General features: G+C 50.8%; 2 protein-coding genes across 4 annotated transcripts in view; one reads left to right on the top strand and one right to left on the bottom strand.

Annotated features, from left to right (window-relative positions):
• Window positions 1-4,394, top strand: part of TIMM13 (translocase of inner mitochondrial membrane 13) — a 22,322-nt gene extending 17,928 nt beyond the window's left edge. The window contains exons 3-4 of one of the 3 annotated variants that reach the window (XR_003428424.1): window positions 1,201-1,337; window positions 1,983-3,616. Coding sequence is in view for 2 of the 3 variants with exons in the window: in XM_027085698.1 (XP_026941499.1) it covers window positions 4,105-4,209 (105 nt within the window). In the remaining variant the exon portion in view is untranslated. Of the gene's footprint in view, window positions 1-1,200; window positions 3,617-4,104 lie in introns of those variants that run through there. The other 2 variants (XM_027085698.1, XM_027085700.1) reach the window with 2 other exon arrangements.
• TMPRSS9 (transmembrane serine protease 9) overlaps window positions 1-24,499 on the bottom strand; it is a 30,234-nt gene extending 5,735 nt beyond the window's left edge. The window contains exons 1-13 of the mRNA XM_027085691.1: window positions 24,358-24,499; window positions 21,015-21,142; window positions 17,704-17,771; window positions 17,409-17,591; window positions 16,590-16,627; window positions 14,650-14,763; window positions 12,964-13,135; window positions 7,034-7,308; window positions 5,259-5,395; window positions 4,185-4,503; window positions 2,676-2,847; window positions 1,953-2,224; window positions 1,286-1,422 (exon numbers count right to left, since the gene is read on the bottom strand). Of these exons, the coding sequence (XP_026941492.1) occupies window positions 1,286-1,422; window positions 1,953-2,224; window positions 2,676-2,847; window positions 4,185-4,503; window positions 5,259-5,395; window positions 7,034-7,308; window positions 12,964-13,135; window positions 14,650-14,763; window positions 16,590-16,627; window positions 17,409-17,591; window positions 17,704-17,771; window positions 21,015-21,142; window positions 24,358-24,499 (2,157 nt within the window). The remainder of the gene's footprint in view (window positions 1-1,285; window positions 1,423-1,952; window positions 2,225-2,675; window positions 2,848-4,184; window positions 4,504-5,258; window positions 5,396-7,033; window positions 7,309-12,963; window positions 13,136-14,649; window positions 14,764-16,589; window positions 16,628-17,408; window positions 17,592-17,703; window positions 17,772-21,014; window positions 21,143-24,357) is intronic.
• Window positions 24,500-25,551: the final 1,052 nt, after the last annotated feature.

Genomic DNA, 25,551 nt, shown 5'->3' with positions numbered 1-25,551 from the left:
AGCAGCACTATTTACAGTAGCCAAGACATGGAAGCAACCTAAATGTCCATCAACAGATGAATGGACAAAGAAGATGTGGTACATTTATACAATGGAATGTTACTCAGCCATAAAAAAGAATGAAATAATGCCATTTGCAAAAACATGGATGGACCTAGAGATTACCATACTAAGCAAAGTAAGTCAGAAAGAGAACGACAAATACCATATGATATCACTTACATGTAGAATCTAAAATATGACACAAATTAACTTATTTGTGAAACAGAAACAGAAGAGAACAGACCTGTGGTTGCCAGAGGGGAAGGGGAAATTAGGAATTTGGGATTAAGAGATACACGCTAACTATATATAAAATAGATAACAAGGCTTTACTGTATAGCACAAGGAACTATATTCAATATCTTGAAATAAACTAATGGAAAAGAATATATATATATATGTATATATGTATATACGTACAGACGTATAACTGAGTCACTTTGCTGTACACCAGAAACTAACACAACATTGTAAGTAAACTATACTTCAGTAAAATAAAAAAACTTTAAAGCATGATGTGCTGTAGGTTTCCATTATATGTCTATCATAGGGTTAGAATTTTTTAATTTTTTAATTGAAAATGTTGTTAAAAAACTATCAGATGCTTTTTTCTGTGATTTTGACAATTATCCTGTTTCTCCCCTTCAGTGTACTAATGCAATGAATAGCATTAATGGATTGTCTTGTGTGGAGCCAAACTTTTTATGACATCAACTCACTTTGGTTGTGATGTGTTTCCCTTATAACACATACCCTGCTGGCTTGAATTTGCTAATGTTTTATTAAGGGTTTTTTCATCTATGCTTCTAAGTAAGACTGGCCTGTGCATTTCCTTTTTAAAAATTTTTTTTCTTTTGCCATGTCACGCGGCTTGTGGGATCTTAGTTCCCCAACCAGGCAGTGAAAGCGCCAAGCCTGACCGCTGGACCGCCAGGGAGCTCCCTGAATTTCTTCACCTCTGTGTTTCTCTGGCCTTGATAGCAGGGTTCAGCTAGCTTCTTTTTATGTTCTGGAGCTGATTTGTTTCCCCTTAAAAATGGGTCAGCCACGTGTCAAGTGTGACAGGGTGGTCATATACGTACTCATGTATGATTAGCTTTTCTTCAGTTAACATATACGAGACAGCTTTTAAAATCAGTGTGTATATATCTTGTGTAGATCTACCACATACTTGAAAACTGCTGCCTCATCTTCTGTTTGGACGTATCACGATCTCTCTAAACCGGGTCCCTCCTGGACTCACCTGGCAGGAGTCAACCTTGCCCTCCAGGAACCCCGCACAGATCATCCTGTCCGTGAGCGAGAAGTTGTAGAGGGCGCTGCATGCCTTCTGGTCTATGATGCCCACGGATGCCCGCTGCAGGAGGTCAGGCTTGGTGGCTGCCAGGACAAGGAGACCACCCCCGAGGGCCACTTACACGGGGACCACTGTTCAGTAGCCGGCTTCACTCTGACCACAACCCCAGAGGGAGGCGCCATCCCCGTCCTACAGGCCAAGGCCCGGAGGCCCACGGCCTTGCAGGGATGTAAAGTCACCCTAGAATCTCACCACTGTCCCTGAGCGGATTCCCCAGCACCTTGGGTGACCTGCAAGGGGGCTACTCTGAGGTCTCAAAGGGAAGCACAAGGGTCCCCAAACCTTTTCCATAAAGGGCCACAGAGTAAATACGTTCTGCTCTACAGGCCAGACAGCCTGTTGGGACCACGCAGCTCTGCTTTTGTAGCAGGAAAGCCGCCCGGGGCTGTCAGTGAGTGAGTGGGCATGGCTGCGTGCCAATAAAACTTTATTTATAAAAAGCAGCCGCACTGGTCCCATGGGCCGGACTTTGCGACCCCGAGTTAGTGGAGAGGTGAGTGGTCTGCGGGCGGTGGGACCAGAGCCCCGGGCGGGGTGGGGGGCGGAGGCTCACCGTTTCCCTCCTGCGTGTTGCCCCATCCAGAGATCACGCACTTGCGGCCCACGGGGAACTTCTGGATGGCCAGGGGCAGGCAGACAGGCTGCACGTACTTGTTGAAGACCAGGGGCCTGGCCAGCTCCAGCACGGCCACGTCGAAGTCCAGGATGCTGGGATTGTACTGGGGGTGCAGCACCGCCCGCCTGAGCCCCATCTTCACGGGGCTCCCGCCGACGCCCGAGAGGGACGCGGTGCCCAGGTGGGCCCGCACCAGCTCCACCTTTGTGCTGCCGGGAAGGGGACGCTCAGACTCCCTGCCGCCCCCCGGGCACCGGGCAGAGCTGCAGGACCCAGGCCCCGGGGAGGGCACCACGAGACCGTGGGCAAGGCAGGGAGCCCCCCCGGGCCTCATTTCCTTCTGGGACAAGAAGGCATGAGAGACCCCCACGGCTTTGTGACAATCAGAGGTCAATGCCACCTGCCCTTGAGTGGAGGGGAGGAGCCTGCCCCCCAACTCGGCCCCTCTGTGTCCCTCACAGACCAGCTCGACAGGATCCTCCCAGAAGCCACTCCCCAGAGCCCCCTACTTCTTCACGCTGCTCCCCATCCGCCCCCTACCCCGCACCCCGCAGCTGGACGTGACCCTGGCCACGTGCTGGGTCCTAAGTGGTCTCTGCATGCACGGGGATTTGATGGTGGGGGGACCCGGTGATGACGGGGGAGCCGAGGGGGCCTTACTGGTTGAAGCAGTGGGCGGCAGACAGCAGCCAGCGGTCCCCCACCACGGTGGCTCCACAGAAGTGCCGGGAACCCTCCTTCAGGCTGACCTGCCAGGGCACCTCCCCGGAGGCGGCCCCGAGCCCGCCCACGATCCGGGTGGGCTTCTCCAGCGCCGGCCTGGCCCCGCACTCTGCGGGGACGAGACAGGAGGGCCCGCGCATCTCAGCCCGCTTGGCGGGCAGCGGGACCACCCTGGTTCCAGAGGGGCCTCGGGACACAGGGCACAGCCTCCAGGCTCTGGCTGGGCCAGGGCACAACCATCCCGTCACACACATGAAGAAATCGAGGCTTAAAGGAGCCCTAAGGTCTCAAGTACAAGTACGCGGCCCAGCTGGGGGGATATGGGCGAAAAAGAAGATAAAATCACAGCAGCCCTGTTCCCACCAGTGAAAACCACAGCAGCCCTGTCCCCACCAGTGTCAGCACGGCAGACACAGGCCACAGCCCGGGCGGCCCTGGACAAAGGCAGAGTCGGGCTGTTCCGGGCTTGGGGGCAGGGTGGGTGCAGGCGACTTTAAATGAGGCACAGTTAAACAACTACACTCCAATAAAAAATTTTTAAAAAATAAATAATAAAATAAGCAGAAAAAAATGAAAAGAAGTTAATTTGATACTCATTTCCATAGGCAAAAACAACATAATATCACAATTTTTTCATTTTTGTTACATATAACTTTCTATATTATGTGTTGTGCGATGTTTATTTGATTGTATGCACGTGTGTGTACCCCTGTGTACGTGTGTCTTTAGCAATATATCTTTGGCCAGGTACACAGTACTTTGGAAAACTGGTATGTACTCAACATAAATCATGTATTCTTTCTAATGGGAGTGTACTTTACTATTCTTTCCTACTCTTTATTTTTCAATATTTAATCAAGATGGGAAGCACATCTTAATTGACTTTGTATACCACTGTCTGTCAGAATTTCACGTTATTAATTACAATATAAATCTTGAATTGTTAAATGATTGAGTAGGAGCAACCAAGAATAAAGGAGATTTTTGTGTTAAAAAACAAAAACAAAAAAAAGAGGCAGAGTTTCGACTGGCTTTGAGCCTCGCAGGTCTGTGGGACCACGAAGGCGGATCAGTGTCAGATCCGGGCAGTGACTGGACCTGGGTCCTCGGAAACCACAAAGTCGAGACAGGTGGAGAAGTTGTGTGCTTCGTGTGGGTGCTCGTGTCTGCGGTGACCCCAGGTCAGTCGCTCTCCCACCCTGGCCCCATCGTCACGGTCACTGGCCTCTTGCTGACCCTTCGGGATATTCTGAGTACACCCTCCTCCAGGCAGGCAGTAGGTGTCATCAGGCAGTAAATGTGAAAATAGCCTTTGCCTGGGCATTTGACAGACATCACTAATCAATCACCTATCTCTTCCCCACAGACAGCTTCGGAAAGCCAGTGCCAATCCACCCAACCCCGCACGGAGCGGACCCCCACTTCTGCTGTCTCCCCAGAAAATACCTTGTGGCTTAGATGCAGTGGCTGAGTCGAGAGGCACGGCGCTGGGGGCCAGCGTGGGCCTGGTGGGTGTGTTGACCACCGGGCTCTGTGGGCTGGTGGGCCAGGCGGTGCTGGGGATGGCCGGGGCAGGAGCCGCCGTGGGGGCCAGAGGCTTGCTTGCAGCGGCAATGGCCTCCAGGATCCAGTCACGCAGCCTGGTCACTCGGGCGTACACCCCCGGACGCCGGGCTTCTGCACAGCCGATTCCCCAGCTCACGATGCCGGCCAGGAAGAACCTTCCGGAGGGCTCCTCGCAGACCAGGGGGCCCCCCGAGTCGCCCTGGGAGACAAAGGCACACCCTCAGGAGGGGTCGGGGCTCCGTGGCTGCAGCCGGTCCCAATCCCAGAGCCACAGGGTCAGAGAAGGAGCCCTGGTTGGGGGCCTTCTCCCCACGTGCTCACGGAGCACATGTGGGCTGATACCTCACATCTCGGAACCTCAGACTCCTCTTCTAAAAAAATAAAATAGGACAGTTGGACTATGAGATCTCTAAGACCTCTTTCAGTTCTACCACTGGCAGTTAAAAACCCAACCCAAATAAACAGTATCCCCTCCTCTCCTTAGCCCAGCAGACCCTGGGTAATGTCACCAGTGGCTTAGGAACCTCCAGTCATCACGTGGCGTGCTCCTGCAGGGCCGCATCTGCCCTCACTCATCCTGTCTTGCTATCCTTTGCCTTCTCCTCACACCCAGCTCACCGCGACTCTTTCATCCTTAAACACAGGCGCTCTCTCACTATTTCCCGCTGTTTTCTCCAGCTCCTGGCTCTGAGGTGGCACCCTGAGCGCATGTAGCAGCCGCTCCCCACCCACCAGGCCTTAGAAAGGAGAGCAAAGATATAAATTAAAAGAAAAAGGAAATCCACAGCCATGTGACAAACCAAGCAGAGGAAATTTAGGTGGTGGACCAGCAACAGAAGACTCCCCCTTCCGGGGAGAGGGGAACCTCGGGCGGAAACCTGGGGGCCTTTCCCCTCAGGGGCTGGCAAGGCGGCGTCTGGGGCCTCTGGCTTCTTTCCCAGGCACCGGGCTCACCTGGCAGGAATCCACCTTCCCATCCAGGTAGCCGGCACACAGCATCCTGTCGGTGAGCGAGTGGCCATACAGGCTGGCGCACAGGGCCTGGTCCAGCAGCTCCACGGTGGCTTTCTGCAGCATCTCCGGCTTGACCACTGCCCAGCATGGGGAGAGACAAGCAGGGTGAGCACTCCAGGACCCTGGCAGCCACCCCGAGCCAGGAGGCTGAGCTTCTGTTTCCCCAGCTGCGGTGGAGCTGCTGCAGCCCCAGATCAGAAATGAGCCAGGTCCATCAATGCCCACTGACCACCCTCTCGGCCTGGACAGCTAAGTGGCAAGACTAGGCTCCTCCCCTCCCCTCCCCAAACCTGCCCGCCCTGAGCTCCCCCTTACCTGCTGGAATCTTTTCTTAGTCCAGCCGTAGCCCCATCTTGGCTAAACATTAAATCAGATTACGTAACCTTTTCCTCAAATGCTCCAGGGTGTCCCCCCCACACCCGCCCAGCTCAATCCAAATACCCAAGCTTGGACCACCTACCCTGGCACCCCAGGCCCTTTGCACATGCCGTTCTGGCTGCCTAGAATGCTTGTCCCTGCAGAATCTGTCCGCCTTCCTCCTCTCATCTCCTATTTTAAATTGCAGACCCCCCCCAACCCCGGCCTTATTTTTCTCCATTCTGTACATCACCATTTGCCACTTATCTTGTTCATCATCTACTGCCCCCTGGAATTGTTCTGTCTGGGTATGGTAGCCACTGCCCACGTGAGGCTATTTAAATGCAGATGGAAATTCATTACAATGAAGTGAAATGTAACACTCAGTTTCTTGGTAGCGCTAGCCCGTGTCCTAGGGCTGCTGGCCCCCGTTGTGGATGGCACAGATGTGGCTTGTGTCCACCACTGAGGGAAGTTTTATTGGGAGGCGCTGGTCTGGACTGGGGGCTCCATGTGAACAGGGGTTTCTGTCTGATTTGCTTCCTGCCCAGTCCCTGGAGTAGGAAGCCTGGTCTTAGCTGAAGTGTCACCATCTCAGGCCCTTTCCTAAAACTGTCCCCGCCCCCAACTCATATTTCCTACTGGTTTCCTTCCCAGCATTTATCACCATCAGGTTACAGTCGATATGAGGCAGTTCTGTTCTATAAAATGACCCAAACACTGAATCAGTGAACACTGCCCCACTGCTCCGGGGGTTACAGGGGGTCAGGTTCCTGAGAGCCTCCGGTCACAGCCGATCCGTACGTACATAACCTCATGATGGTACGTGTGTTTCTGCTTAAAGACACTTCACTTAACATACACGGTTGATTCGTTACCACTGAGCTCACAGCCCACAGCGCTGTAACTCTTGCCTGAACGAAGCTCATCTAACACACGTACTTTCTGCCCATTAGGCACATCCCAGCCCTCCTGCACTTAGGACGCTAGCCAGCACTTCAGCTCTACGCTTGGGGCCTGTTTAGATTTTGTGAAACCTGCCACAAAAAGCACAAAAATGCAGAAAAAAAAAAGTGGCAGTAAATAGACCACGAAAAGGACACTGGTTTCCAGTCTGAGCTGAACCAAGAGGCAGGGTATTGCCCAGCTCCACCTCAGCTGGGAACGACTCAAATTGCACAACAGGGAACAATCACAGATTCCCCCCACAAGTATCCACTTGGGGAGACAAATGAATTTTAGCGAGTAGGTGAATTCGCAAATACAGAATCCGCGGCTAATGAGGCCGGACGGTGTGTTGCTTGCTTGGCTGGGCTTTGCTGGCTGCCTGGAGAGGCTGCGGGCGGTATGGTGCTTACGGAAATCCTCCTTGAGGTAGCCCCAGCCCGAGATCAGACACTTCTTCCGGGGCGGGAAGACGTGCACGGCGGCTGGGAGGCACACGGGCTGCACGTGCCTGCTGAAGGGCAGGGGGCCACCCAGCTCGAGCACCGCCACGTCGAAGTCGGCCGTGTCAGAGTTGTAGAAGGGGTGCGTGATGATCCGGGCCACTCGGGCCCGCACCGTGCTGGCCTCCGAGCCGCTGAGGTAGGTGCTGCCCGCGTAAGCCACCCACTCGGTGGGGTCTTGGAATCTGCAGGGCAGACAAACCCCCGCTCAGAGGCCCACTGAGGATGGGGCCGGAGGGTGAGGCACTCACCCAGCGGGCAAGTGTTAAGGAGGCGCCCCAAAACTCAGCCATCGAGACTAATAATGATATTTTCGGACTTCCCTGGTTTCGCAGTGGTTAAGAATCCTCCTGCCAATGCAGGGGACACGGGTTCAAGCCCTGGGCCGGGAAGATCCCACATGCCGCGGAGCAACTAGGCCCGTGCACCACAACTACTGAAGCCTGCGCGCCTAGAGCACGTGCTCCGCAACAAGAGAAGCCACCGCGCTGAGAAGCCGCGCACCACAATGAAGAGTAGCCCCCGCTCGCCGCAACTAGAGAAAGCCTGAGCGCAGCAACAAAGACCCAATGCAGCAAATAAGAATAATAATATTTTCATGCAAGATTGTCAAAAATCAGAATGATTGCCAAAAAAAACCCAAAAACAAAACGTGCACGAATTATCAGTATTTTAAACAAAGACAGGATCCAACACGGCTGGGATTAGGGTGAGGCGAGTGAGGCCTTGGATACGGACTGGCTACTAGATAACACTGCGTGGCTGTTTTTAATTTTCTGGGGTGTGATAGTGGTATGTGGGTGTGTGAGAGACTCTTTTCTCTATGTGCACAAATGCATGCGGGAGATTCGGAGGCCGTGTGTCATGATGTTCTCTACTTAATTTCAAATGGTTTGGCAAAGATATATATGTATGAATGTGTGTGTGAATAATTACAGATGCAGATAGATGGAGAGAGTGGGAGAAAAAACGAATACAGTGAAATAGTAATAACTTTTGAAATCAGATACTGGCATATGGGTGTTTGTCCTATTTTTTCATCTTTTCTACTTAAATATATTCATAATAAAATATTAAGAGAAACGAAATTTAAAACGATAAAAAAGCAACTCTTCTTGCCCTGAATGTCACTGCTTATGTGACCTGTGTCCACCAGACCGTCATTTCCTGGGGCAGGTTTCCCTGGGATTCCCAGCAGGCTATTCCATTAGGGACCCTGGGGCAATTCGTAGGTAATGGTTTCCCAGGGGAACCCATGCTTCCTGTTGCCCTGTCCTGTCCCCGAGGACTCCTCAGATGGAAATAACCAAATAGCAATGCCTGGCACTGCCAGAGGCTTCCAGAACCTTCTTTCACCTTTGGTGAGCTCCATTCTGATTGGCCACTCTCATTGTTAAAGATTCTGACCATCCTCAACAACAAAAAACAACCCAGTTCAAAACTGGGCAGGGCTTCCCTGGTGGTGCGGTTGTTGAGAGTCCGCCTGCCGATGCAGGGACACGGGCTCGTGCCCCGGTCCGGGAAGATCCCACATGCCGCAGAGCGGCTGGGCCCGTGAGCCATGGCTGCTGAGCCTGCGCGTCCGGAGCCTGTGCTCCGCAACGGGAGAGGCCACAGCGGTGAGAGGCCCGCATACCGCAAAAAAAAAAAAAGCTGGGCAAAGGGACTTCCCTGGTGGCGCAGTGGTTAAGAATCCACCTGCCAATGCAGGGGACACGGGTTCGAGCCCTGGTCCAGGAAGATCCCACATGCCGCGGAACAACTAAGCCCGTGCGCCACAACTACTGAGCCTGCGCTCTAGAGCCTGCGAGCCACAATTACTGAAGCCCGTGCGCCACAAGTACTGAAGCCTGCGTGCTCTAGGGCCTGCGTGCCGCAACTACTGAGCCCGCGTGCTGCAACTACTGAAGGCCACACGCCTAGAACTTGTGCTCCGTAACAAGAGAAGCCACTGCAATGAGAAGCCTGTGCACTGCAACAAAGAGTAGCCCCCGCTCGCCACAACTAGAGAAAGCCTGCACGCAGCAACGAAGACACAACACAGCCAAACAAACAAACAAACAAACAAAAAAACTGGGTATTGCTCCCAAGAAGATGGAGCAATGTCACACAAATGTCACACAAATGGCCAATAAGCACATGAAAAGACGCTCAACATCACTAATCATTAGGGAAACGCAAATCAAAGCCACAGTGAGACATTACTGCACACCCATTAGGATGGCTATTATTAAAAACAAACAAAGTGACAAGTAATGGCCAGGATGTGGAGAGACTGGGAGATCGGCCAAGATGGCGGAGTAGAAAGACCCTGAGCTCACCTCCTCTCAGGAGCACACCCAAATCACAACTACCTGCAGAACCACCATCGATGAAAAAGACTGGAACCTACCAGAAAAGATCTTCTCCAACGGAAGACAGAGAGAAGGAACCGCAACAAAATGAGAAGGAAGGGCGGACTCACGATATGATCAAACCCCATGGCCCCCGGTGGGGGACCCACGGACTGGAGGAGAATCACGTTGCAGAGGTTTTCCCACAGGAGCGAGAGTTCTGAGCCCCACGTCAGGCTCCCCAGCCTGGGGGTCCAGCACCAGGAAGAGGGTCCCCCAGAGCATTGGGCTTCGGAGGCCCACAGAGCTAGTCGCAGGAGCCCCACAGGACTGGGGGAAATAGAGGCTTCACTCCTGAAGGACACACAGAGAATCCCACGTGCACTGGGACCCGGGGCAGAAGCAGTCATCTGATAGAAGCCTGGACCAAACCTACCTGCTGCTCTCGGAGGGTCTCCTGGGGAGGCAAGGCGCGGGCGGCCATGGGTCGCCCTGGGGACGTAATGTTGGCGGCCGCCATCTTGGTTCTTTAGTGCGGAGACCCGGGCCCACCCCCAATAGCCCACAGGCGCTAGTGCTGGGACGCCCCAGGCCAATCAACTAACTGGGCGGGGACACAGCCCCACCCATCAGCAGACAGGCTGCCTTAGACTCCCCCTGAGCCCACAGCTGCCCCTAGACACAGCCCTGCCCACCAGAGGGCCAAGACCCAGCTCCGCCCACCAGTGGGCGGACACCAGATGCCAGAAAACCATGATCCCGCATTGAAGGCCAGACCCTAGCCCTGCCCACCAGTAAGCCAAGGCCACCTCTGGGACGCTCCAGAACCCATACCCAACTGTAGCTGAAACCTGCCCCTTCCCCCCCCCACCACCAATGCTCTGAAACGAGCTCTGGGATCCCTGGGCCCTGCAGGCAGACCCCAGGAACCAGCTCTGCCTGCCAGGAGTCGGGCACTAACCCCAGGCCCCCTAGGATCCCACAACCGGCCACCTCGTGACCAAGCCCCACTAAACCGCAGCCAGCAGCGTCCACATAAGACGGGGCCTGGCAGCCAACCAAGCCTAGCAGACCGCCCACACAGTCAGCCTGCGACGGCAGAAGGACCCACGCAGCCCTCTTAGAGGGAACCCCTAGAGCATGGAGCTTGGGTGATGAGCGGGGAGTGCACTGCGGGGATGCATAGGACGTGTCCTCCAGAAGCCACTTCTCCAAGGTTGAGAAACAACGAACCTACCATACACATACAAATACAAACAGCAACTCAGACAAAATGAGGTGACAGAGGAACACGTTCCAGACAAAGGAACAAGATAAACCCCCAGAAGAAGAACTAAGTGAGGTAGAGAGAGGCAACCTACCCGAGAGAGAGTTCAGGGTAGTGATCGTAAAGACGATCATAGAACTCAGGAGAGGAGCGGAGGCACGGAGTAAGAAGTGAGACGTTTTAAACAAAGAGAAGATATAAAAGAACCACCAAACAGAGATGAAGAATACGATAACTGAAATGAAACACACAGCAGAAGGAATCAAAAGGAGACTAAATGAGGCAGAAGAACAGATCGGTGAGCTGGAAGACAGAGCAGTGGAAATCACTGCCCCCCAAAGAAAAAAAGAATGAAAAGGAATGAGGACAGTTTAACAGACACTAGGACAACATCAATCATGCTACTATTCACATTATAGGGGTCCCAGAAGGAGAAGACAGAGAGAAAGGGCCTGAGAAAATATCTGAAGAGATAACAGCGGAAGACCTCCCTGACTTGGGAAGGGAAACAGCCAGCCAAGTCCAGGAAGCACAGAGGGTCCCATACGGGATTAACCCAAATAGTAACAAACCAAGACACATCATAATCAAAAAGACAAGAATTAGAGAATATTAAAAGCAGCAAGGGAGCAGGAACAAATAACATACAAGGGAACTCCTGTAAGACTATCGGCTGACTTTTCAGCAGAAACTCTGCAGGCCAGAAGGGGGTGGCATGATGTATTTAAAGTGATGAAAGGGAAAAGCCTACAACCAAGAATACTCTACGCAGCAAGGCTCTCATTCAGATTTTTTTTTTTTTTTTTTTCCCCGGTACGCGGGCCTCTCACTGTTGTGGCCTCTCCCGTTGCGGAGCACAGGCTCCGGACGCGCAGGCTCAGCGGCCATGGCTCACGGGCCCAGCCGCTCCACGGCACGTGGGATCTTCCCGGACCGGGGCACGAGCCCGCGTCCCCCGCATCGGCAGGCAGACTCTCAACCACTGTGCACCAGGGAAGCCCCGTCTCATTCAGATTTGATGGAGAGATCAAAAGCTTTACAGACAAGCAAAAGCTAAAAGAACTCAGCACCACCAAACCAGCTTTACAATAAATGTCAAAGGAACTTCTCAAGGATGTGGAGAAATTGGAACCCTTGTGCACTGCTGGTGGGAATGGAAAATGGGGCAGCTGCTGTGGAAAACGGGATGGTGTTTCCTCAGAAGGGTAAACACAGAATCACCATGTGACCCAGCAATTCCACCTCTGAGTTTATACCCAAAGCAATTGAAAGTAGTGACTCAGACACTTGCACACCCATGTTCACAGCAGCATTATTCACAACAGCCAAAAGGTGGACACAACCCAAGTGTCCATCGATGGATGAAAGAATAAACACATGTCCATCCACACACTGGAATATTATTTGGCCATGAAAGGGAAAGAAGCAGTGACACACAATACAACGTGGATGAACCTTGAAAACAGGTGAAGTGAAATGTCAGGCACAAAAGGACAAGTACTGTCTGATTCGACTCACAGGAGGTCCCTGGGGGAGTCAGATCCACAGAGACAGGAAGTAGACGGTGGGGCCAGGGGCTGGGGGAGGGGCTGGGGAGTCGGTTTAAAAGGGATAGAGTTTCAGTTTGGGAGGATGAGAAAGTTCTGGAGATGATGTTGGGGATGGTTGCCCAACAATGTGAGTGTGCCTAATGCCAACGAGCTGTGCACTTAAAAATGGTAAATTTATGTTATATATATTTTGCCACAATTTTAAAAAATTAATGCATTCAGATTTAACAAAAAGAAAAGAGAGGGAGGGACTTCCCTGGTGGTCTAGTGGTTAAGAATCTGCCTTCCAATGCAGGGGACATGGGTTCAATCCCTGGTCAGGGAACTAAGATCCCACATGCCACGGGGCAACTAAACCCACGCGCCACATCTAGAGAGCCTGCACGCCGCAACGAAGAGCCCGCGCTCCGCAACAAAAGTTCCCACGTGCCGCAACTAAGACCCGACACAGCCAAATAAATAAATATATAAATAAATAAATAAATATCTTTTAAAAAGGAGAGGGAAGGAAGGAGGGAGGGAGGGAGGGAGGGAGGGAGGGAGGGAGGGAGGAAGGAAGGAAGGAAGGAAGGAAGGAAATAAGTTCCAAGGGGCTCTGAAGACACCCAGGAAAGGTGGCATTCCCAGAGTGGAAGGTAGGTGGGATACAGGGGTGGGGTGGGCTCTGAGCCCTCAGGGACGTGCACTCACTCATTGAAGCAGTGGGCAGCAGACACGAGCCACCTGGCGCCAATGACGGCGGCCCCACAGAAGTGTTCGTTGTTTTCTCGGAGGCTGACTTGCCAAGGGAACTCCCCCGGGGATGCCTCCACACCGCCCACAATCCTGCCGGCTGTCCTCCAGCCAGGCTGCAATCCACAGTCTGCAAGACAGAGATCACTATCCAGGACCCCCAAGAAGGCAGGAGTGTGGCCACGTTCCTGGCACGTCTGTCTGCAGTCTGTTGTCCCCATGGCCACCGCATTCAAAGAATGCCAAAGATGCCAGCAAACCACCAGAAGCTGGGAGACCACATGGAACAGATCCTCCCTCACGGCCTCAGAAGGAACCGACCCTGCGGACACCTTGATCTCGGACTTCTAGCCTCCAGAGCTGGGAGAGAATACATTTCTGTTGTTTAATCCACTCAGCCTGAGGTCCTGTGATTCAGCACCTCTAGGACAATCATACCCTAAAGTTAGCTATATGGATGCTACGTACCTATGTGACCAACCCCCAACACAAACCCTGGACACCAAGCCTTGGGTGAGCTCCCCTGGTTGGAAGTACTTTGAGTGTGTTGTCACATATGGTGCTGGGAGAATGAGTTAAGCGCCGTCCACATGACGCCACCGGGAGAGGATAACTGGAAGCTTGCTTGAGCTCGGTCTCTCCTGGACTTTGCACCTTTTGCTTTGCTGATTTTCATCTGTATCCTTTCACTGTAATAAGCCATAACTACGCATATAACAGCTTTACTGAGTTCTGTGACTCCTTCTCGTGAATCACTGAATCTGAAGGAGTCTTGGGGACCCCCCGACCACACCTGCCAATTTCAATCAACCTCTATATCCTCCTCCGCAGCCAGGTACCAGACGCTATGAATGTCTCCCTCACCGTGTATTTTGCAAGTCTCAAAATCTTTATATGTCCATCTTTTCATAGGATGCCGTGTCTCTGTTTATTTAGTCTGCTTTTATGTCCTTCAGCAATGGTTTGTAATTCTAGATAATTATTATTATATACAGGACACAAGTTTATTTTATTTTGTGTTGGTATTAATCAAGACTATGATCTTTTCCATTACATCTTCTAACCTGTTATTAATTGTATAAAGCAAAACAAGAGCTTCCTTTATGTGTATTTATCTTATCTTCCCCTTATTGTTGAACTGTCTTATTTTTCTGATATCCTTTCAGTTAATTTATTGATTCATTTAGAGAATCAGATTCAAATTATGATAGTTTTCCTTCTTCCTTTCCAACATTTAAACCACTGTTCTCACCTTACTGCATGGGCTAGCATTGCTAGAAAAATGTTGGCTACCCTTACAGCATTTCAATTGTAATTTTCCCTTGCTCAAATCCTTTTGGTGACTCCCCACTACCTATAGGACAGACCCCTAGTTCCTGGCATTCAAGGCTTCCCACGGTTTGACCTGATTTTTTTCTCCTTCTCACCCGAGGCTCTCCACTCCACACACCTCAAGGTCTCCCTTCTCTGCTTGCCGCTCAGGTTTCCTGTCATAGCACAGGTGCCCACTCCCTTTCTCTGCCCCACTCCAGTGAATGCCGGGACCACGTGTCTGCGTGTGATGGGCACAGTGGGCCAGAGAGCCAGCACTTGAACCTGGAAAGAGGACATAGCCCAGAAAACAGGCCAGACAGGCAGACTGACCACAGTGGGCCTCATCGGAGCCATCAGAGCAGTCCGCCGTGTCATCACACTCCGGGTTCACCTTTGTCACACACTGGCTGTTCCCGCAGGAAAAGGCATTCCCTGGACAGTGACCTGAGGGCAGACAAGAACCGCGTTCCTGACCTCACTCCATCTCTCCCGCCTGCTCTCCACGCGGAAACTCTAGAGCGTGGAAGGCATCTCTTCTCTGCTTCCTCTTCTCTGAATGTTTCTGAAATAATTTTCTCAGAATTAGTACAGAGATGTAACACATGAGAATGCTAGTCAGCACCGGGGCCAGGGCTATGGAACCTAAGCGTATGTGTGCCATGTATGTACTTTTACGTTTCTATCAGCCACGTTTTATTTATTTATTAATTTATTTTAATTAATTTATTTTTTGGCTGCGTTAGGTCTTCCTTGCTGCGTGCGGGCTTTCTCTAGTTGCGGCGAGAGGGCGCTAATCTTTGTTGTGGTGTGTGTGCTTCTCATTGTGGTGGCTTCTCTTGTTGCGGAGCACGGGCTCTAGGCACGTGGGCTTCAGTAGTTGCGGCACGCGGGCTCAGTAGTTGTGGCTCATGGGCTCTAGAGCGCAGGCTCAGTAGTTGTGGCACACGGGCTTAGTTGCTCCGCGGCATGTGGGATCTTCCCGGACCAGGGATCGAACCTGTGTCCCCTACATTGGCAGGCGGATTCTTCACCACTGCACCACTGGGGAAGTCCCACCATGTTTTTAAAAAGTAAGAAATAGGGGGACTTTCCTGGTGGCTCAGTGGATAAGACTCTGAGCTCCTAGTGCAGGGGACCCGCGTTAAATCCCTGGTCAGGGAACTAGGTCCCACATGCATGCCACAACTAAGAGTTCACAAGCCACAACTAAGGAGCCAGTGAGCCGCAATTAGGGAGCTCACGTGCCGCAACTAAGGAGCCGGCGAGCCACAACTAATGAGCCTGCCTGCTGCAACTAGGACCTGGTGCAACGAAATAAATAAAGAATTTTTTTTTAAAGTAAGAAATAGGTGAAATTAATTTTTAAAATTGTAATAAAGTACACATAACATAAAATTTGCCACTGAAGTGTAGGTTCACATTTGGGCCCATTATCTGTGGGGGCTGTCCTGGGCACTGTGGGATGTTGAGAAGCACCCCGGCCCCACTCACTGAATGCCAAGAGCAGCCCCCATCGTGACAACCACAGATGTCCCCAGACATCACCCTGTGTCCCCTGGGGGGGCAGGATCACCCCTAGTTGGGAACCATTGATGTAAAGCTAAATAAATGTATCTGTAGATGTGTCATGAGCCGTCTGGGAGGAAAGTCACCAAAATAGTAAAAGCAATGAGATTCCAGGTGATATCTACTCTTTTTTCTTTTTTTTCCCCCAAATTGTTTTTTGTCTTTTCTTTTAATAACAACTTTCCATCACTTAAAAACAAAACAAAAACAATAATGCCTCCTCTTAATCATGCTTGGCTCTGAATAATTCAAAGTGCCTCACTTTTAAATTGTCTGCTCACACAGATATACATTCTTTTTCATATTCTTTTCCATTATGGTTTATCACAGGATATTGAATATAATTCCCTGTGCTATACAGTAGGACCTTGTTGTTTATCCATCCTATATGTAATAATTTGCATCTGCTAATCCCAAACTCCCAATCCTTCCCTCCCCCACCCCCCTCCCCCTTGGCAACCACAAGTCTATTCTCTATGTCTGTGAATCTGTTTATGTTTTGTAGACAAGTTCATTTGTGTCATATTTTAGATTTCACATATAAGTGATACTTATCTTTCTCTGACTTACTTCATTTAGTATAATAATCTCTAGGTCCATCCATGTTGCTTTAAATGGCATTATTTCATCCTTTTTTATGGCTGAGTAGTATCCCATTGTACACATGTATACCACATCTTCTTTACCCATTCAACAAAACATACCTGATTTTAAGTCTCTTTCTGTCAGCAGCTCTTTCTGGCTTCCTGCGGCAAAACGGAGAAGAGATATAAGCTCATTTAGCAAGCATTGAGGTTCTCTGACAACATCGTATTGCAAAGCAGTGGTCTGCGCTGGGATCCACTTAAATTCTGACTTAAATCAGCAAAGATGAAATCAGATGAAATATTCCATTCCTCACGATAAGAGCTCAACAGCCGCGTGGGGCAGGTGGCTGCCAGAGTGGATGGCACCGACCCAAAACACTTCCATCCCCTCAGAAAGCTCTCTTAGTGCTGGCGAGGTTACTGAGACTCACTGAGTGTGTCGGGAGTGGTGGAGAGGGGACTGTAAATGTCCTGCAGGGCAAGGTCAAGGCAACAATTTTAAAATCTGAGCAGTCTGACCTCATGCCTGGTTCTCAAATCACAACGCACAGCAATCTTAGAATTTTAGAGCATAACATTTACCCTTATTTCTATACCAGGGGCCAGGAGCCAAATCCGGCCCACCACTTGTTTTTGTAAATAAAGTTTTATTGATACACAGTGGTGTCCGTTTGTTTATATAGTGTCTTTGCTGCTTTTGTGCTATAATAGCTGAGTTGAGCCATCTGGACAGAGACCCAATGGGTGGCAAAGATGAAAATATTTATAGGTTGCCGCCCCCTGGTCTAGACCATAGAGGGTAAAGCAATGGGTATATGTTTCCTTGTCACCACGGGGGCGATTATGGAAAACCTTGAGTTTAATGCGACTTTCACTTGGCTCCCCTTCCCCAGCATGTCCCTCCAGCCCCTCCCAACGTCGCCCTGTCTCTGGGGCCACTCGCCTGTGAGCTGGGCGGACACGATGGTGCCATAGGGGGCCAGGGGGATGCCGCGGCCCTGCAGCCTCTCTCGGAGTCCCCGCTGCAGCAGCTCCTCCTCCAGGCCCAGGCTCGGTGTCCACAGGGCCGGCTGCATAAAGTGCAGCCGAAAACGCACCAGGATGCTGGCGTTGCCCGCCCTGCGGGGAGGACACTGGCCCTTGAGAGGGAGGGCGCCTCTTGGCTGGAATCTTCTGCAGTCTCTCAGGCAACCACCAAGCTTCCTCCACCTCCAAGGAGGCCCCAACTCACCAGTAACTGAGCACTGTGCAGCCCACACAGCTGGCCTCCAACTCTGTCTCCCGAAAGCTGCTGACAAACTACAACAGAAACAACCGTGGCAAATGTGAGACTCTGCGGAGACTCCTCGGGGGGACAGCTGGGAAGGGGGTGGAAAAGCATCTCCTCTTCAACTCCATGTGTGCGGCCAACTCACAGAACTAAGAGACAGGACAGGCATCTCGAAGTCGTGCCTATGGAAATATAGCTCCGCCAACAGATGATGGAGAAACCCCACGTGGTCCCTCCACACACGAGAGCATCACTCAGCCATGAAAAGAGGTGAAGTCCTGACACTCCTACAACGTGGACAGACCCTGCGAACACGATGCTCAGTGAGAGAAGCCAGACACAGAATGACACACAGGGTGTGATTCCATTGATGGGAAACGTCCAGAACAGGCAGATCCGTAGACACGGAGCGTGGGTTCCTGGTTGTCAGGGGCTGCGGGAGAGGGGGAGGGGGTGACTGCTGATGAGGGTGGGGTTTCCTTTTTGGGTGATGGAAGGTTCTGGAATTAGAGGTGATGGTTGCACAGCTTTGTGAATGTACTAAATGCCACCGAATCAGTCACTTTAAAAGTGGATAATTTTAGGGAATTCCCTGGTGGTCCAGTGGTTAGGACTCGGCGCTTTCACTGCCGGGGGCCCGGGTTCAATCCCAGGTTGAGAAACTAAGATCCCACAAGCTACACAGCGTGGCCAAAAGAAAAAAATAATAATAAAGAAAAGGATAATTTTATGTTTTATGTGAATTTTACATTAAAAAAACCCTCTGTGGCTGAGCCCACTTTGTGCACGCAGATGCTATCAGGAAGGTCCTCGTCCTTCATGTGCTGTTAGGGTGACCACTGTCCGCGTCTCCTAGGATTGTCTCAGTTTGGGCACCGAAGGGCCCACATCTCTCCCCTCGGCAGCCCACGTCACCCACACGTAGGGTGACCATGTAACCCCGTTCATCTGCTCTCCCAATGTAGTCACTGACAGCGTCCCTGTCCCCTGGCAGAATGTCCTGCTTAGGTGCTAAATCCTACGGTCACCATCCTCGCTCCCTAAACACACGTGATGCACAGTCACGCCCGTTCATCCGCTCATCTAAAACACCCTCAATCCAATTTGCTTCTCTGAACCGCACCCTCTGAGTCCACATCCCCATAGCCCACACCCAGACCTGCACTGTCCTGTAGAACATTCCACATATTTCCAAAATGTTCTGCACCTGCCTCACCCCATATGGCAGCCGCCGGCCATATGTAGAAACTGAGCATTTGAAATGTGGCTGGTGCCACAGAGGAACTGATTTTCACATTTTGTTCAATTTTAATGAATTCACGCTTCAATTTCAAAACGGATACTTGATTCAGTCACTGGAAAATTCTTAAGTATATCTGGAGCATCTTGGGTCTGTAAACGTTACAAATGCTAAGTAGGGATGGAGTTTTCCCAGTGGAAGCTCAGTATCCACCCTGAGATGTGAGTGTAAAAGACACAGCAGGTTTGGGGGACTTCCCTGGTGACGCAGTGGTTAAGAATCCACCTGCCAATGCAGGGGACACGGGTTCAACAGCTACCGAAGCCTGTGCGCCTAGAGCCGGTGCTCTGCAACGAGAAGCCACCGCAATGAGAAGCCCACACACCGCAACTAGAGAAAGCCTGCTTGCAGCAACAAAGATACAACGCAGCCAAAAAATAAATAAACTTAAAAAAAAAAAAAAGACACACCAGGTTTGGAAGCCTCAATACAAAGGAAAGAATGTAAAATATCTCATTAATACCTGCTTTATATAGGTTGATGACATGTTGAAATGATAACATTTTGGATATTCTGGGTTAAATAAAATGTATTATTAAAAATAATCTTACCTGATTCTTTTTACTTTTTTTTTCTTAAAAAGTGGCTACCAGAAAATGTTAAATTACACATGGGGCTTCTGTTACATTTCTACTGGACCTTGCTGCTTTAAGATACGGGATTGAGATTAGCAATACGGCCCATGTGCTGAATTAGAATCACTGGCTGTTTTTGCAAAGATCACGGACAAGAATGGTTTTTACATTTTTAAATGTAAAAAAGAAACAAAAGAAAAATATTTCACGGTGCATGAAAATGGTATGAAATGCAAATTTCAGTGTCCATAAATAACGGTTTATTGGCACACGGCCACACCCACTCATCCACGTCATATATGGCGGCTTTCAGGCTACAACACAAGGCCCAGCAGTCAAGACAGACTCTCTGGCCCCCAAAAGCCAAAAATATTGACCATCTGGCCCTATTACGGGGAAAGTTTGCTGACTCCTGGTCTAGACGATGGTGACTCCTAACTGTCCCCCTGCTTCTCTCACATCTTATCACACATTTAAAATGAATCCTTACCTAGTCACCTTTCTCTTTCCCTTAGGATAAAAATTTAAACTATGTTTTAAAAGTCACCTACCATAAAAACTCACCTTCGACAAGTGTACAATTAGATGGGTTTTAGTATATTCACAGAGTTGTACAACCTCATCACAATTTTAAAACATTCTCATGACCCCAAAAGAAGCCCCATTCCCATCAGCAGTCACCCCCATCCTCTCCCCAGCCCCTGACAACGAGGAACCCACTGTCTGTGTCTGTGGATCTGCCTGTTCTGGACGTTTCCCATCAGTGGAGTCACACCCTGTGTGTCCTTCTGTGTCTGGCTTCTCTCACTGAGCATCATGTTCTCAAGGTCCGTCCACGTTGTAGCGAGTGTCAGGGCTTCACCCCTTCGCGTGACTGAGTGATGCTCCCATGTGTGGAGGGACCACAGTTGTTTATCCATCGTCTGTCGATGGACATGTGGGCTGCTTTCACTTTGGGGCCGTTATGAATCACGCTGCCATGAACATTCGTGTGCAAGTTTCCGTGTGGACTCACGGTTTTGTTTTTCTGGGGCAGACACCCAGGAGCAGAATTGCTGGGTCAGATAGTAACTCCATTTTTAACGTTTGGAGAAACTGCCAGACGGTTTTCCACAGTGGCTGCCCCTTTTCATATTCCCACCAGCCGCGTAGGAGGGTTCTGATTTCTCTACCGAAATGCAGTTTACAACCTTTCAACGTGGCCTACGGATCCTGCAGCAGTCAGTTCCCATCGAATGCTACCCTCCCCTGCATTCTGGAATGCATCAGCCCCTGCCCTGTTCACCCCATGGGGCCCCCTCCCTACCTCAGAGGCTACCTGGGCCTCCCATTGCTCTGCTGCCTCAGTCAGAGCCCCTGGCCTCCCACGTGGCCCCCCTGGCTCCCAGAACCCTCACCAGCGTTTCCAGAGTGGGCGTCAGCATGCGGTAATAGTCTGAGGTCTCCTGCTGCAAGCTGGGGGCAAACCGGATCCCTCGCAGCTCGGCTGTGTGCTCCACGTTGACACCCTGTGTAGAGAGGGAGGCTGCGGACAAGACCAGGGCCCCGTGAGAGCGCCCACCTGCAGGGGCAGGGCTCAGTCAAGCCGGCCTCTGAGGCCCCCCATCACCCTGGGGTGGTCACCCCCAAAAAACGGGGGGTGGGCTGACTTCCCGGGGGTTGAGTGATTATTAACAGTGCTCCCTTATCAGCTCTCACCCATCACCCACCCAAAGGCCCCCAGGTACCCAAAGCCCCAGGCATCCCCAGGTTTCCCTAAGGGGAGGACTGGATCCTAGCCAAAAATGGCTGAAATGGCCTCAGAAGGAAGACCTTCCCTCGACTCTGGGACAATTCCCACCTCCTCCCTGGGAAGGGGCACCAAATACCCCAGGGGCACAGCCAGGGGTGCCAGGACCCTCGAACCCCGGCCCATGACACCACCCTCTGAATAATAGTTTCCGAACCGTCGTACAATGTTGTAAAGAATACAACCCTACGTGATACATGAAGACACGTGTTTCTAACTGTCGAAAATATGTGAGACTGGCAAAGGGGTCCGTCAGTCAAAAATGATCATAATTACAAAATTAAAAGACTAGAAGTAGGGAGTTCCCTGGTGGTCTAGTGTTTAGGACTCAGCGCTTTCCCTGCTGGGGCCTGGGTCCAATCCCCGGTCGGGGAACTAAGATCCCACAATCCATGTGGTATGGCCAGAAAAAAACCAAAAAACTTGAAAAAATTTTTTTAAATTAAGAAATAGAAGCAGCAGCCACCTACACTGTGAAAACTGGCTCCCAGCTCTATTTATTTGAATGAATATTCAACCAGCTCGATATTTAGATATTTGTTTATTCAATAGATAGAGAGTCTAAAGTAATTCTAAAATTGGTGTGTTTCCTCATGCAAGGAACTAAAAAGAAAGAAAACAAGAACCCTGCTGTGTAGACCCATGTGCTTATGTTCTGGGCCCCAAATAAGCCTCACACTTTCCCTCTGAAATAACCATGGGCTCCCAGGCAACTGGAGAAACAGCCCAGCAAGGGCCCGTGTAAAATTTTATACTTCCAAATAAAATTTTGAGCTGTCTGGGAAGGGGACAAATTTGAATTGTAATTTAAAAATTGTTTTTAAATTTTAAGTGTTTCTTAGAGCCTTCCTCAGTTTCAGAGGTCCTGCTGGAGATTCTATCTACCTGTTATCCCAAAATGTAGCTGTGCTTCTAGACTGGAGGTGTGCAACTGTCCCCTGTCTCTCCGTAGCGTGAGGACACATGGACACACGAACACACGGCCACCCCCCACCCACCAACAGAGCCCAATTTTCATGCATTTCACCCCACAGCCACTAGAGGGCCTCTGTCAGCCGTGCCAGCCTCTGACTTATTCCAGATATTCACAAATATATATATTTAAATATAGTATATATATCTTAAATATATATATATATTTTTTTGCGGTACGCGGGCCTCTCACTGTTGTGGCCTCTCCCGTTGCAGAGCACAGGCTCCGGACGCGCAGGCTCAGCGGCCATGGCTCACGGGCCCAGCCGCCCCGCGGCATGTGGGATCTTCCCGGACCGGGGCACGAACCCGTGTCCCCTGCATCGGCAGGCGGACTCCCAACCACTGCGCCACCAGGGAAGCCCCTTAAATATATTTTTAAAAATACATTTTAAATATATATATTTAAAAAATATACATCCCACATTGGATTACCAACTTATTATTTTGCCATATGACAGCATTTTCCCCCCAAACTGCCAGTTACCATGAGCATGTTAAGGACGAAAGGTGACCTTTACATTCCCACACAGAACTAGCAAGCTCATCTCAGAAGGAGCCCAGTCCAGAGCAGGGCTGCCCAGCAGAACTTCCCCTGATGACGGAAGGTTCTAGATCTGAGTATCCCCTGCAGAAGCCACGAACTACTCGTGAAATGTGGCTGGTGGGGACGGAGGAACTGGACTTTACCTGTTATTTAATTTAAGCTGACTCAGTCTAAACAGCGCCGTGGCTCAGGGCTACCACGTCGAGGTGTGGGGCAGCTCTGGAATTCTATGCAGGCGGCAGGGCTCTGTGGACCCTTCCACTGACATAAAAAGACCTTCCTTTGTGTGTTCTTATAACTGCAGCCTCGCAGCATTCACCACAGGTCATCATTTCATATGTTTCATTGTAAATAATATGAATGTACGTACGTTAGAAGCAAACATGAAGTGGGAGCCACTTTTGACTGTGGGAGGTGGGAAAGTCAACGACTGCTCACTTATACTTCTGGGGACTTTTCAAATTTCTCAAGGTTTTTATTTTATTGTTTCTTTTTATTTATTTATTTTTTTTGCGGTACGTGGGCCTCTCACTGTTGTGGCCTCTCCCGCTGTGGAGCACAGGCTCCGGACGCGCAGGCTCAGTGGCCATGGCTCCCGGGCCCAGCCGCTCCGCGGCATGTGGGATCTTCCCAGACCGGGGCACGAACCCGTGTCCCCTGCATCGGCAGGTGGACTCTCAACCACTGCGCCACCAGGGAAGCCCAAGGTTTTTACTTTTATAAATTTATTTATTTATTATTTTTATTTTTGGTTGCGTTGGGTCTTCGTTGCTGTGCGTGGGCTTTCTCTAGTTGCGGCAAGCGGGGGCTACTTTTTTTTTTGCAGTGTGTGGGCTTCTCACTGCGGTGGCTTCTCTTGTTGCAGAGCAAGGGCTCTAGGCAGGTGGGCTTCAATAGTTGTGGCGCGTGGGCTCAGTAATTGCGGCGCACGGGCTTAGTTGCTCCGTGGCATGTGGGATCTTCCTGGGCCAGGGCTCGAACCCATGTCCCCTGCATTGGCAGGCGGATTCTTAACCACTGTGCCATCAGGGAAGCCCCTCTCAAGGGTTTTTTAAAAGTTCATTTCCCTACTGGTCTCCATTTCACCCCGGTTGTGAATCTTCATTAAGCAACTAAGACCCAGCGCAACCAAATAAAAAATAAATAAATATTAAAAAAAACAAAATCAAACACATGGTATTAAAAAAAATAAAGAATCCCACTGGTGGGAAACCTGAAATTTGCAGGTATTGCCTCGACACCCAGGCACCCACCGCCTAGCCCAGGACTAAGCGCAGCCACACTCAGAACCCGGTCCCATCGCCTTGCTGTTGGGTGGCCTCTGTGTACTGCAATGCTCAGCCCTTTGCTCTGGGACACTTTTGAGCCACTCCCAGGCATCTTAGTGCAAGCTGCCTGCCGTGTGGACCCGTGCAAGTCTGTGGCCACTCACCCACAAGGACTCCCAGGGTGACCATGACGATGCTGGTGGCCACCATGGCCGAGAGGGCTGCCCGGCAGCATGCGGCGTCTGTAGGCTGGATGTCCTTGGTTGCCCTGGGCACCAGCTGTAAGTCACCGGCGGTGGGCTCCATGGCTCCCAGACGTGGGGACGGCAACCTGGAAGCCAGCAGAAAACAGAGAGAAAAAGGAGGTCAGAGCTGGGGGCGTTTCTCTTTCCCTAAGCAAGGGTCTTCCTTGTGCAGACGTGACAGCCATCAACAGCGCCCTAGGCGTCGGGGGCTCCACGCAAAACATAAAAACGGATTCAACATGATTGCTGGCTGGGTTGGCACACGCGGGATCCCCACGGGGCCCTTGCTGGGAAGAGCATGTATGAGTTTCCGGCACTTGCTATAACAAATGACGACAAACCAGTGGCTTAAAGGAACACAGATTTATTATCTGACGGTTCTGGAGGTCAGAGTTCTAAGTAGTGGAAGGCTGTGTTCCTTCCGGAAGCAGCCGTCTGCAAGCCAGGAAGGGAGCTCCCACCAGAAACCAACACCGCCGACACCTGGATCTTGGACCTCCAGCCTCCAAAAGTGGGAGAGAAGAAATGTCTGCTGTTTAAGCTGCTCCGTCTATGCTATTTGTTCCGGCAGCTTGAGGTGACTGAGACAATTGCACAGAGATCTCACATAACTCACACCCAGCGTCCCTAATATAAAGTCTGGTACGTGTGTCACAATTAATTAACCATTTTTTTTTCTTTTTTTTGGCTGCACGGCATGCAGGATCTTAGTTCCCTGACCAGAGATCGAACCCGTGCCCCACTGCAGTGGAAGTTGGAGTCTTAACCACTGGACTACCAGGGAAGTCCCTTAACGAACCAATATTGATACGCTATTACTAACCAAAGTCCACAGTGTATTCAGATTTCCTCAGTTTCCCTCTAATTTCCTCTTCTGTCCCAGGACCCCATCCAGGATCCCATGTGACAGTCATCACATGTCCTTGTGACCTCTCTGGGCTATGATGGTTTCTCGGACTTTGTGATGCCCTGGGTGGTCTTGATATTTTGCGGAATGTCTCTCTTTGGGGGTCTGTCTCGTGTTTCTCTCATGGTGAGACTGGGGTGAAGTGGGGGTTGTCTGGTAGACCGCCCCCCCTCCAGGCCCCACCATCCACCCCTCCATCTCTGCTC

The sequence above is a fragment of the Aethalodelphis obliquidens genome, unplaced genomic scaffold (assembly GCF_003676395.1).
Source record: "Aethalodelphis obliquidens isolate GAN/ISIS:26980383/991018 unplaced genomic scaffold, ASM367639v1 scaffold53, whole genome shotgun sequence".
NCBI classification, from domain to species: Eukaryota; Metazoa; Chordata; class Mammalia; order Artiodactyla; family Delphinidae; genus Aethalodelphis; species Aethalodelphis obliquidens.
Note: the sequence above shows the minus strand (reverse complement) of the source record. Positions and strands in the feature narration are given on the sequence as shown.